The sequence below is a fragment of the Oncorhynchus nerka genome, linkage group LG22 (assembly GCF_034236695.1).
Source record: "Oncorhynchus nerka isolate Pitt River linkage group LG22, Oner_Uvic_2.0, whole genome shotgun sequence".
Taxonomy (NCBI): domain Eukaryota; kingdom Metazoa; phylum Chordata; class Actinopteri; order Salmoniformes; family Salmonidae; genus Oncorhynchus; species Oncorhynchus nerka.
In genome coordinates, this window is record NC_088417.1 from 50,067,991 (window position 1) to 50,081,947 (window position 13,957).

A 13,957-nucleotide genomic window follows, 5' to 3' on the forward strand; every position below is an offset into this window, starting at 1 on the left:
TTGCATATGCTGTGGTCCTGTGATAAACTGACACCATTTTGGGATAATTTATAATATGTGCTATCATTTCATTGTGTCTAGGAATTTATATCCATCCTTCTCCACGATTATGTCTGTTGGTTAATGTAAATATTGGTCATCAATATCAGTGAAAGTTTTGTAATCTAGGTCCAATTGCTGCAAAAGAAATGTATGGCCATCAACTGGAAAGCTTCATAACTGGAAACTGGAGGAATGAACTATTTAGCAACATCCCATTGGATTTTGCATATCATAAAACTAAACAAAAAAAGTGTTTGACGAAATTTGGAAACCATGTATTGATCACCTTGGGGAATGTGTTGTATAGTGGGCGTTTTGTTTTTGTGTTGTGTTTGTAGGGTGCTGTGGAAAGAAAACATAACAAAATTAATTGTCAAAAGATATAAATTTAACATATTTTTGTCTATGTTGAAAATTGGTTACAATGATGACATCACTCTGTGGTTGAAATTTTACCCTCAAAACAACAGTTAAAAACTTTCCACGTATTTTCACGTCACAATAGGTTGACAAATTACGTTAACACCACATTGATTCAACTAGTTGGTGCACAGTGGCTTGGGGGATTGTGGAGGGTGAGGGAAATGGAAGGTCCTGTGTTTCCTCATTATTTAATGTTAAGAGTGCATCCAAGTGTGGACGTTAATAGAGTGGAAGGCATCTTCCCCTCCTGACAGGAAATGTTTGTTTTTTGAGACGAACGTCTGCAGTCATTACCGCCGTAACGTAAGACGGTGGCAGGCCCTTGTTATCTCCTATCATTCCACTGGGAAATAACACAGCTAAAATAATGAGCATGCCATGCAATCTGACTAATGTAATTCACTGGTACAGAAAAAGCAGATACACTACACCACAGAAGCTTTGTATTCCACAACAGGGCACAAAATATGAACCAGAGATGGCCTTTCTAGCATTATAACGACACAATCGTATATGTCACGTCTTAAATATCATACCTAAAAATCTACACATTTTCAAAGCAACATCGATTTATTTTTGTTATTCTGACTCCTGTAAATGGCATGTCTTTTCCTAAATGCCACGTTTCAGTGAACACAAAGAGAGAGTAGGCATCTGAGAGGGACCTTAGCCTTTTGTCTTCTCCGGAAGCCATGTACACGGCAGTTAGCCTGTCAGACCGCATAGTCACCAAGGTAAAGAGGCCAGGAATAGACACAGGAGAGACAGCAAATAGGGGGTTGGGAACAGTGGCACCTGTGTTAGCCGCACACGTTTCCGCTAAATCCCAAAACAGGCTCAATTTGTTACTGCTATAAAAGGGAGCTAAATGCAGTACATAAACACAACCACAATGGCTCTTTTTTTCCTTCCAAGGAGCAAACTCATGTCAGGCCTTAAAATGATGGGATACGAACTCGGGGAGTTTCCCTGAGGGAGAGTCTGCGTTACCTCAGCCTGGGTCCATTGGACAAAATCCTTAAATGAGACCCATGGAGTGAATTTTGTGAGGTTTGTTAACTATGACTTGGAAAACCAACGGCACTTACGGAGGGCCTGTGCTACGCCTGCCCAGAATCCAACCACCACAACACAGAAACATAAAACCAGCAAAGATACACATCTGTATGTCCAGCACGGCAGAAAAAGTCTCAATTTCATCTAACGACTCATAAAGAAACAGGGATTGTGGTATCATCTGTTCGGAGAGAGCAAGATAGAGAAGACGGGGGGGGGAAGGGGGCGACTGTGAAAAGCCTACTCTGTAACCAAGGAGGTTCCCTAACCTAAGCTTAATAATAGGTTCATTAATATCCTCGCACAAACAGGATACATCTTATCCCCACTGTGTTTACCTTTCATTTCCACAGAAGGTCGACACGCATAGCCGATTGGAGCAATCCCCTTCCATGGGGAGTTAATGGCACTCTGCTGTGCATAAAACACATCTCAAGTCGAGGCCCTATGCACAGCCGTGTCACCTTCAAGGTACTGCTTCTGAAAGGGAGACTGACTATAACCATGTAAGATATGTGTGGTGTCCATATGAGGACAACCTCTTGCTGAGACTGAGGCTATCCTAATATGGACACTATACTATAGATGTGGCTTCAATGAGTGTACTTCTCATCATGCCATGATCTCTTGTAAATTGGTAAAAATAGTCCATAAGCCTAAGATTAAACTTAATACACTGCAATTGACTACACTAGATAATACCCCATCAAATGTAAGCTGAAGTGACAGTGATGTTTTTGGACTAAAGTAAATGAACATTAATGAACAGAAATGGAATGAATCACCACAAAATTCCATCACCCATTATATTTGACTTTCATGGATATTTATTTCACTAAGTACTTTGGAACTACCCTGTTTTTATAGTTAAGTCCAAACCCGCAAAAATGACAGTAAATCATGCTATTGGGTTTGGTACATGCATAAACACAATCACACACACACGAGAGAGTATCTAACTAGTCTATAGAACTGCAGGGTGGGGTTGATAATGCAAGACAAATATTTTGGAAATGAATATCGACCCTATTTTTTCACTATGAACGCAAGATCTGCATTTGGTTTGAATTACAGTATTCTCAAACCATTCAAAAACATCTCTCAACACTTAAGTAAAGAAGGCAGTTCCTGTTCCTCTGCATTCCCAATCTGGTTCTAATTTAAACACACACAGCTCAAAGTGAGGTTTCCTTAGTGGGTACCAGTACTGCAAGAACAACTTTAACACATTTTGACTGCTCATGAATTTGACTGCCATTGACTTTTCTAAAATAAGTCTATATAACACACTGCTGTTGTTAGAATCGCAATATCACAAACAGATCGGAAGTTATAACCAGTTTAATTTTTTGAATTGTTTTCCATTGTTGCCCCTCCTTCTCCCAACAGGGGAAGGTGCCGTGCCCATTTAATAATACCCTGATAATGAACTCGAAACTGACCCTAAACTATACCGAAACGAATTTCACACATAACAATGGAATAAATAAATGAAGTAAAATATGACGGGGAGAATGGTTGAGTTGTTGAGCGAGGGAAAGTGAACGATGCAGAATTATGTAATGAATGAAGTAGTGATGAACAGGGCGGGTAATTCTATTGTATTGGTATATTCCAATTATAATCTCAAAATGGTTTGTACCTTAGATCACTCCTACAAATCCAAGCTTTATCAGTCTACTCGAGCCTACTTGGAGTACACAGTGAGAGTATGTGCAATTTAAAATGGCAAGAAGACCAAGACGAATTGATGCACATGATGTATTCTTAGAATAAAGGGTTCCAATAGGGTTCTTGGGCTGTCCCTATAGGAGTACCCTTTTGGGTTCCAGGTAGAACCGTCTGTGGAAAGGTGGGACCAAAATGGTTCTACATGTAACCAAAAAGGGTTCTTCAAAGGGTTCACCTGTGGGGACAGACAATTCTAGTTAACACATACTCTTTGAAAAAAAGTGCTATCAGTGCAACAAGATCTGAAAGAAAATGATGAGATGGTGGGGAGGAAAATAATCATGACATCTCTGGTGATTATTCATCTGATTCTGAGCCTCAGCCTGAACCTACACCTCCGAGGCCTAAGCGCAAAAAAGCCAGAACGATGCGCACTGAGCAGGTGTCTGTGCCACTGTCAAATATAACGGTCAGACAGGAGGAAGGAACAAGCTGGTGACTACGGGCTGATAATCAGCACAAAATGTAATCACTGAGACAGCAGGTCCTACATCTCAAGCAAAAAAGCTATGCACTCACCAGCACAGGGAGCAAGGAGACTCTGCCTGTGAACTGTCTGTAGATGACAGCTATGGTATTCGATGTAGCATATAAATAATGGACTATTTTTGACTGCTTTCATATCGACACTTACAGTGCATTCGGAAAGTATTCAGACCCCTTGATTTTCCCCACATTTTGTTACGTTACAGCCTTATTCTAAAATTGATTAAATGTTTTTTTCCCCTCATAAATCTACACACAATACCCCATATTGACAAAGCAAAAACAGGTTTTTATACATTTTTGCAAATGTATAATAAAAAATAAAATAATACGATCACATTTAGATAACTATTCAGACCCTTTACTCAGTTCTTTGTTGAAGCACCTTTACAATTACAGCCTTGAGTCTTCTTGCGTATGACACTACAGGCTTTCCACACCTGTATTTGTGGAGTTTCTACCATTCTTCTCTGCAGACCCTCTCAAGCTCTGTCAGGTTGGATGGGGAGAGTCAGTGCACAGTTACTTTCAGGTCTCTCCAGAGATGTTCGATCGGGTACTAGTCTGGGCTCCTGCTGGGCCACTCAAGGACATTCAGAGACTTGTCCCGAAGCCTCTCCACCTTTGTCTTGACTGTGTGCTTACGGTCGTTGTTCTGTTGGAAGGTGAAACTTTGTTCCAGTCTGAGGTCCTGAGCGATCTGTAGCAGGTTTTCATCAAAGATCTCTCTGTACTTAACTCCGTTCATCTTTACCTTGATCATGACTTGTCTTCCAGTCCCTGATGCTGCCACCACCATGCTTCACCGTAGGGATGGTGCCAGGTTTCCTCCAGACGTAACGCTTGGCATTCAGGCCAAAGAGTTTAACCTTGGTTTCATCAGACCCGAGAATCTTGTTTCTCTGATGGCAAACTCCAAGCGGGCTGTCATGTGCCTTTTACTGAGGAGTGGCTTCCGTCTGACCACTCTACCATAAAGGCCTAATTGGTGGAGTGCTGCGGAGATGGTTGTCCTTCGGGAAGGTTCTCCAATCTCCACAGACTAACTCTGGAGCTCTGTCAGAGTGACCATTGGGGACTTGTGGAGGCCACTGTGTTTCTGGCCATTTTGAGCAAATGCTGATGCTCCAGATACTCAACTAGTCTAAAGAAGGCCAGTTTTATTTCTACTTTAATCAGAACAACAGTTTCAGCTGTGCTAACATAATTGCAAAATGGTTTTCTAATGATCAGCCTTTTAAAATGATAAACTTGGATTAGCTAATACAACGTGCCATTGGAACACAGGAGTGATGGTTTCTGATAATGGGCCTCTGTACGCCTATGTAAATATTCCATGAAAAATCAGCTACAATAGTAATTTACAACATTAACAATGTCTACACTGTATTTCTGATCAATTTGATGTTATTTTAATGGCCAAAAAATTTGCTTTTCTTTCAAAAACAAGGACATTTCTAATTGACCCCAAACTTTTGAACGGTATATATATATATATCATCTTTGTATCTCAAAATCATTGTAATGTGGTTAATAACCTTAAAAATCAAAATGAACATTATTGAAATCCAAAAGACAAAATTCATCCAGAGTGCCAAAAAATCGATAAAGGTTGGATGTGACAGCAGAGATGAGGTGCGCATTGTTGACCACGCCCTCTGACTTTGAGAAGATCAGGCACAACCATCTTATTAGTGGTACTGAGATAATGGTGCTTTCAAGACAACTGGGAAATCTGGGAAAAAACGATGTCAAATCATGACTTCAGGGAGAAATTATGTCAGACTAATCTGCAATTGACTGCCATAGCCCCAAATAAAAAAGTCAACATGGCTGTTAATTACATCATTATTTCCACATGGTTGGGGTCGCAAGAATTTTCAGATATCAAAATGGGGTCGTGGATGAAAAAGGTTTGGGAACGACTGGCCTACAGTAATATAAAGTAATGAAAATGCTATTGTGTTAATTTAAATATTTTCCCTCGTATTCTAATGTTACCTTCACAAACACAAGCATTTTTTTTTTTTGCGACAGCATATATGCAATGTATGAATTACACTGTTAGAATGTGTAAATGAAAATCTGAAATGTTTTATTCTTTTCACCTACACAATAAAGACCAGAACTGGCTAGATCAATGAGATAAGGAAATTAAGTGGATTTTAAGGTTACCTTATGACATGTTTCTGAAGGGGAAAAAATGTTTGCCTGCCGCTAACGTGGAGCCCAAAGTGAATGCTAACTGATTTGGTGAGAAGATGGCGTGTGCGTGAGATGGAGCTCCTCTGTGGCAACGTCGACAGATATCCCCTGTGTCACTGTAAGACAACAACAGGGCTCCTATCTAGAGCCACTTGACTGCAGCTTCCACCCGAGAGACAGGCAGAAAAAGAGGGAGAGGGAGAGGAGAGCGAGAGAGAGAAGAGAAAGAGAGAAGGGGGAGAGAAAAGGAGAGAGAGAGAAGGGGAAGAAAGAGAGAGAGGACAGAGAGAGAGAAAGAGACAGTGAGTGCCAGTGATTTGAGGCCAGAGCAGCACAGCAATATGTCACATCCTAACCGCTGGCTCTAGAGACTAGAGAGGCTTGTGTCATCTCCATACTTGACAGATACTTTGCCTGCCCCTGGAGATGCAGTCTAAATATAACCAAGACTAGGGGAGAGATATGGTTTTTAAATTTCCATTCAACTTGATAGATCACACAAAATGGTGTATACACGTAGGCTACGTTGCAGGAAAGGTCATTCTATGAGATATGGTCATGTGCGACCTGTGGGACTCCATTCCTACAAGTGTGATACTTCATATGTGGAACATTCAGAGTGTGAAATAGCAGAAAGTGACTGGGTGAAAGACACATCCGAGGGGAGAACTAACTGGGGAGCAAGACTGACTGCAATGAGAAAGGAGACTAATTTTCCCCATTAGCTCTTTGACACATGAATGGTGCCAGGGTTATTCACCGTCCCAGTCAGTCATCAAAAAAACATTTGGAGGGCACCAGATTGTCCCAAAAGGGAGGTTGCGAGATGATTCGATGTGAAAGGCTTCTTTAACTGTACTCCACTGTATTTCACTGATCATCTGGGTGGGAGGATATTGAACATAACAGATAATAATCAAATGTAGCACTGTTCGGATATCTCCATCCAGCCTTAGAAGGAATTAAGACAAGGTCAGAATCATTCTATAATCTTTAGGCTAGCCTATATACTGAAAGAGGTCGTTAGCTCAATCAGATGTAATGTATAGCCTAGCATAGAGAGCATATAGGCTACTGTCAGGGCTTTATCAGAGGCAAAAGCGAAATTACTTTTAATGAAAACCTTCTTACGCCTATATACAGTTCTGTGACCGTACTTATTAATGACAAAGTTGGATCATACTCATTAATTAATGACAAAGTTGGATCATACTCATTAATGACATTATCTTTATTTTCTCACTACCTAACCTACTTGTTTTGTTTGAAATGCTCTGAGGCAAACTGACTACCAAAGCGTGTTGTTTCGAATGCTCGGGCCGGGTTGCATGGCTTGTCTAACTCACTGCCATAATGCAACTAATGAAAGCTCCGTCTCATCACCCCATGGACAAGCAGGCTAATTGCGGTGGCGTGCCCCGTCCGTCCCGATGGCATGCCCCTTCCGGAGTGTGCCCCATCCACCCCGATGGTTCAGCGAGACTGGGACAACACCACACACACACACACACACACACACACACACACGTCTCAACCCACTGGGCACAGATGTCAATTCAACATAATTTCATTGAAATTAAACATGGATTCAACCAGTGTATGCCCAGTGGGAAGGCATGATAGCTTAGTTATGGCATTGGGCTATCAACCGAAAGACTGATAGTTTGAATCCCGAGCAGACAAGTTGAAAAATCTGCCAATGTGCCCTTGAGCAAAGCACTTAACCCTAATTGCTCCAGGGTCCCCGTTGATAATGGCAAACCCTGGACGCAACCCCACTCTCTGAGGGTGTCTCAAGGGGAGTTGGGATATGCAAACAACACTTTTCCAATTCACACATGCATATTAATACACAATGATACACGTGTGAAATTGGACAAATATAAGCACCCACCAATTTACTATGATCGACCCGACTATAAACACACAAACAAAATAGTGCGGGAGAACTTTGAGGATGACTGAGGACTCTATTCAATCCGTTTCGCGGAAATTCAGCGTTCCAGCGTGATTTCAATTTAAAGCCAAGGTTCACGCAACAGCAGAGACTGCATTCACTGCATATTAGGGATTATTATCTTCCCAAAAATCCATCAAAAGTTTCAACCCCCGGGAATAATTCATATTTCTCCTGAGAGTCCCGAGGAATACACAAAAAAATCAGAAGTGCCCGTTTAAAGGTTTTAAAACCAAGATATGGTCACTATGCCAGGGTTCTTCTCCCCAATCGCCACCTTGCCGGCTTGGCTATGCCATTTTATGTAAAGATTTCAGAGCGAATGAAACTGATATTGAATAATGATTGAGTAACTATCGCCAATGATGTTGTTGTGAACTGGAAAAACAGGACATTCCTAAATTCAGAGCGTTGTCATGTTCCTCAATTAATTCAGCGCATTTCAGCAATAGGCTATCTCGACACGGAGCGAGCTCCGGATGAACAGTGCACTCCCCAAGTATAGAGTAGAGCGTAATACAAACTGTGTAAATGCACTTTGTAAATGACTAAAGTTGCTAAGCTCACTAGATAACCTCCTTCAACGAATGACAGAATATCTCCTATATTTAGCTAAATCTAGTTGATGATTATACAGATCGCAGATCAGCTCATGAATAACAGGGAGAGGAAGAGTGGAAATAGTTTAAATATCAAGGTATCTTAATGAGGACCAAAAGTCCATATCTAGTCTCATACTGTTTGTTGATCACACATTCCCTACCGAAGCTCTCATATGGGCAGCAAGTAGAAGACAGTGCAGAAGAGCGGGGGAAATGTTACAGCAGTATTTTGGCATGCAATGGCGAGATAATGCAACCTATGAATAAAGTTTTAATGCGAGACAGAAGTCAGGATTTTGGATTTCAGCAGGATTGGGACTGGATAGGGAAAAGAAAATACCCACTGGGCAAAAACTAGTCCAATCAATGTTATTTCCACGTCATTTCAACCAAGAAATGTAATGTGATGATGTTGAATTAACATGGAAAACTGATTGGATTTGCAAAAAGTCATCAACGTCACGGAATTTCGTATTTTTTCACCAAACCTTTAAGCTAAATCCAATGACATGGTGACATTTCTTGTTGAATTCACGTTAGTTGACAACTCAACCAAATGTAAATCAAACTAGATGTTGAACTGATGTCTGTGCCCAGTGGTTAGGCTCTAGGACAGGAGAAGATAGGATTTTTTTTCACGCCTCTCTGAATTGTTAACAGACTTCATGTCTGTGACAGAGATGCCTATGTATTGAATTGTGCATAGGCCTATCAACTTTGTGACTGTCTGAGGTCACAATAACCAGGTTTCCATCCAACCTTTTAATGCACGCGTTAAGAAAAAAATGTGTCTGTAAACATTCCAAATGTCGACAAAACTAAATACGCTAGACAAGGTGGGATCTTTTTGTGTTTGTAAAATTATATATGCAAGAAATGGTGGTGGAAACGCTTTTATGCTCAAATATTGACATAATATCGATCATTTCGACGTAAACTTCGAATCACGCGATGGACAAAATGTTGTGTGGTCCTCCCACTACTACTCTGGAAGATATGCAGTTTATTAGGCTACAGATGAAAATGGATTTATGATGAACGTCATGGGAATTTGGTGAAAGTGCAAAGTGATGAGCTCGGTTACCCATTTTAGTCCCTACTGCATATATTGGCTCAATCAGAAAATGACCTTTCCATTTCTACCGCGCAATCTAGAACGCTGCTATTTTCGTATTGCTGAATCCCATTTGAATATAAAACATATCAGATAATGACAGCCTATATATATATATATATATATATATAGTAGTAATAGTATAGGCCTACTGTACATTGATGACGTTACCTAAACTGCAGTCTACACACAAGGAGTGCCCAGGGATTTTCAGTAAAAAGCTGTTATCACAAAAATTCATGCTACTTTTCTTCTCTCAACAACTTTTCACATGCCTTAGCTGATTAAATTAGGCTATCCAATGTGGACAAATCATTCAAATAGTCTAAGCCCATACTTCGATAGACCTATAGGCCGTCATTGTAAATAAGAGTTTGTTCTTCATTGACTTGGCTAGTTAAACAAAGGTTCAATAAAATAGGTTAACCAAGGAACCAACTCAAAACCAAAATTATACAAACAAAACAGCCATGTTGTCAATATTGGCTGATGCAGCTATTATTTCCTCACATGACACACCAGACTGGCCTCAAATTAGTATTATATCTTATGTTTGGTATGGTTACATAAGACAGAAGGTTACTTATGCCAAAAACAAAAGGAGGGAGGATGTGTGGGCATTTTACCTGAACATCTAGCAAACAATGATGTATATAAACCCTGGATTGCTGATGCTATGTATTGACCATTGAGATGCTTTGCCATATTGGTCGACCAATGGAAATTAACGGAATTCTATAGTATTTCAATTAAATGTTTCAAGGACAAAATTACATGTATTTAAGTATTTTTTGTTGTAGCAGGGACAGCAACATTAGTCAACGCAAAAAATATACTTTAAGGAAAATGTTATGAATGTTGTCATTTTTCTATTAAGCTCACATAATATAATTTTAAAGTATGCATTAAGGTGTCCGTAATAGAATAAACTTAGGAAAATCGAATGTAGACATTAATAAATGCATTTCTATAGCTTCCAAAATATGTTTTACCATGATGGGGGTGTGCCAAGATGGTGGCGCAGTAGCTTCAACACAGCACCCTTTATTAGTCATCTAGTGTATATACAGTGCATTCGGAAAGTATTCAGGGCCCTTGACTTTTTCAACATTTTGTTATGTTACAGCCTTATTCTAAAATGTATTAAATAAAAAATGTCCCTCATCGATCTACACACAATAGCCCATAATGACGAAGCGAAAACGGGTTTTTAGATTTTTTTGCAAATGTATTAAAAATAAAAAATGGAAATACCTTATTTACATAAATATTCAGACCCTTTGCCATGAGACTCGAAATTGTTTCTACAACTTGATTATAGTCCACTGGTGGTAAATTCAATTGTTTGGACATGATTTGGAAAGGCACACACCTGTCTATTTAAGGTCCCACAGTTGACAGTGCATGTCAGAGCAAAAACCAAGCCACGAGGTTGAACAAATTGACCATAGAGCTCTGAGACAGGATTGTGTCGAGGCATAGATCTGGGGAAGGGTACCAAAAAATGTCTGCAGCATTGAAGGTCCTCAAGAACACAGTTGCCTCCATCATTCTTAAATGGAAGAAGTTTGGAACCACCAAGACTCTTCCTAGAGCTGGCCATCGGAGGAGAAGGACCTTGGTCAAGGAGGTGACGAAGAACCCGATGTCCACTCTAACAGAGCTCCAGAGTTCCTCTGTGGAGAAGGGAGAACCTTCCAGAAGGGCAACCATCTCTGCAGCACTCCACCAATCAGGCCTTTATGGTAGAGCAGCCAGACGGAAGCCACTCCTCAGTAAAAGGGACATAATAGCCCACTTGGAGTTTGCCAAAAGGCACCTACAGGACTCTCAGACCATGAGAAACAAGATTATCTGGTCTGATAAAACCAAGAGAAAACTCTTTGGCCTGAATGCCAAGTGTCACGTCTGGCGGAAACATGGCACCATCCCTACAGTGGTGGCAGCATCATGCTGTGGGGATGTTTTTCAGGGGCAGGGACTGGGAGACTAGTCAGGATCAAGGGAAAGATGAACGGAGCAAAGTACAAGGAGATCTTTGATGAAAACCTGCTGCAGAGCACTCAGGACTTCAGACTGGGTTGAAGGTTCACCTTCCAGCAGGACAACGATCCTAAGCACACAGCCAAGGCAATGCAGGACTGGCTTCGGGACAAGTCTCTGAATGTGGCCCGGCCAGAGTGGCCCAGCCAGAGCCCGGACTTGAACCCGATCTAACATCTCTGGAGAGACCTGAAAATAGCTGTGCAAGACGCTACCCATCCAGCCTGAGAGAGCTTGAGAGGATCTGCACAGAAGAATGGGAGAAACTCCCCAAATACAGGTGTGCCAAGCTTGTAGCATCATACCCAAGAAGACTTGAGGCTGTAATCGCAGCCAAAGGTGTTTCAACAAAATACTGAGTAAAGCATCTGAATACTTATGTAAATGTGATATTTCAGTTTTTAAAAATATATTAATGTCAAACGATTTCTAAAAATTGTTTTTGCTTTGTCATTATGGGGTAATTTGTCTAAATTGATGTGGGACAAAAGCTATTTAATACATTTTAGAATAAGGCTGTAATGCAAAAAAATGTGGATAAAGTTAAGGGGTCTGAATACCTTCCGAATGCACTGTATAAATCATTGCGAGCAACCCAAAGTTTGTGTGTTTGAATCACATCATGGACAACTTTATCATTTTAGGTAATTACCCACTCATCAACTGAAACAATTAATATAGGAGTATTTCTGTCTGTAATAAAGCCCTTTAGTGGGGAAAAACTCATTCTGAATGGCTGTGCCTGGGTCCTCATTGGGTGGGCTTGGCTCACAAGTGGGTGGGCCTATACCCTACCAGGCCCACCCATGGCTGCCCCCCTGCCCAGTCATGTAAAATCCATAGATTTGGGCCTAATTTATTTATTTCAATTGACTGATTTCCTTATATGAACTGTAACTGTGTAAAATCGTTGGAATTGTTGCATGTTGCATTTATATTTTTGTTCAGTATAATTACGCAAAGGCTATTGGATCCCGCAATAGACTGTCGAATGGAAATAAGTTGTGATATTACTCCGAAGTTGTGTTTCATCATCAACATGAATACCATTTGGAAACAGGAGCTTTGAAAAAGCCTAAAAAACACCCAATTTTTTTTTTTTTTAAGTGTGTTCGAAATATCTGTTGGACACTCAAACCAATGAACCTACATTGGAAATATGCAAATGTGTAATCGATTTCGTAATGACAGTCTTGGCTACATTATTCATCATGATGTTGACTGAGCTTCAGAAAACACAATAGCTAAGTTTTAAGATATGCTTGGGATGAAGGGCAAGGTTCTTGCAATGGAGAGATATGAACACATCTTAAAACTGCGAGGGCTTTGTAGAAAATGATTTCGATTACAATATAATCTAAAATGCTATAATGCCCAGTATAGCATAGGCTACAATGCTAATTCACATGTACACTAACATGGATTGCGCAAGTCGTATTTAATGAATATAAAAGCGCGTGGCTCATGTACTGAACTTACCCAGAAACAATGTGTGAAATAAGCCAGACATCACGACTCTCATCTGGAACGAAAATTCCACAGACTCTCAGCTGGAACAAAAATTCCACACAAACGAGCAGAAAACGACGTCTTCTTGCTCCCCTAAATAAGTTTAAATCATATACCTGTGCCCTCAAATCTAAAAAAAAATCAATAAATAAAAAATCGGAATAGAGCAATTGAAGTTAGTGGGGCAATCGATCTATATAGGTAGGCTACACAGGTTGTCACACACGTTCTCCCAATGTCCTTGTGCTCATTCACAAATATAGCAGCACCTTTTCATTATTTCTCACAGAACACCCGGTAAATGAATTAGAGGTCCACTACACCTAACCGAGAATACAGGACTGCGTTCTTGCAGGATCCGTAATTATGCCCCCTCACTCTCTCTTCATTCTACAGGATACAAAGCGGGTGCAATAGCTATGCGCACAGCCGGCTGAAAACCGGGGACCTCTACAGTTGCGAGTGCACACATGCCCTTGCAGTGCCAGCGCGAGCGGTTTCACACCAACACATATTCCTACCAGACAAGCTGCATGATGATTGGCCACTCCTTATCACATTCGCAGGTACTGTACTACAGCCGCAGCAGCGTGAGGAAAGAGCACTGGAGTTGGAGTGACTGACTGCAGTGGAGTTATCTCAAACGAAGCTCTCACAAAAGTAGAGATTTGCACAGCATATTATAACATTATGAAAGTGACAAATACCAGGTTATATTCACATGTATGTTTAGGCTCACTTTAAAAAGAGATGTCAATGTCAATGTGACTTCCCTCCTGGGCCGGCGTT

The 13,957-nt window shown here is 40.6% G+C and overlaps 1 protein-coding gene across 1 annotated transcript in view; it reads right to left on the bottom strand.

The window, feature by feature from the left end:
* Positions 1-13,644, bottom strand: part of LOC115105303 (CXADR-like membrane protein) — a 127,672-nt gene extending 114,028 nt beyond the window's left edge. The window contains exon 1 of the mRNA XM_029627196.2: positions 13,139-13,644. Within this exon, the coding sequence (XP_029483056.1) occupies positions 13,139-13,181 (43 nt within the window). The 5' untranslated portion in view covers positions 13,182-13,644. The remainder of the gene's footprint in view (positions 1-13,138) is intronic.
* Between the last annotated feature and the right edge of the window lie 313 nt (positions 13,645-13,957).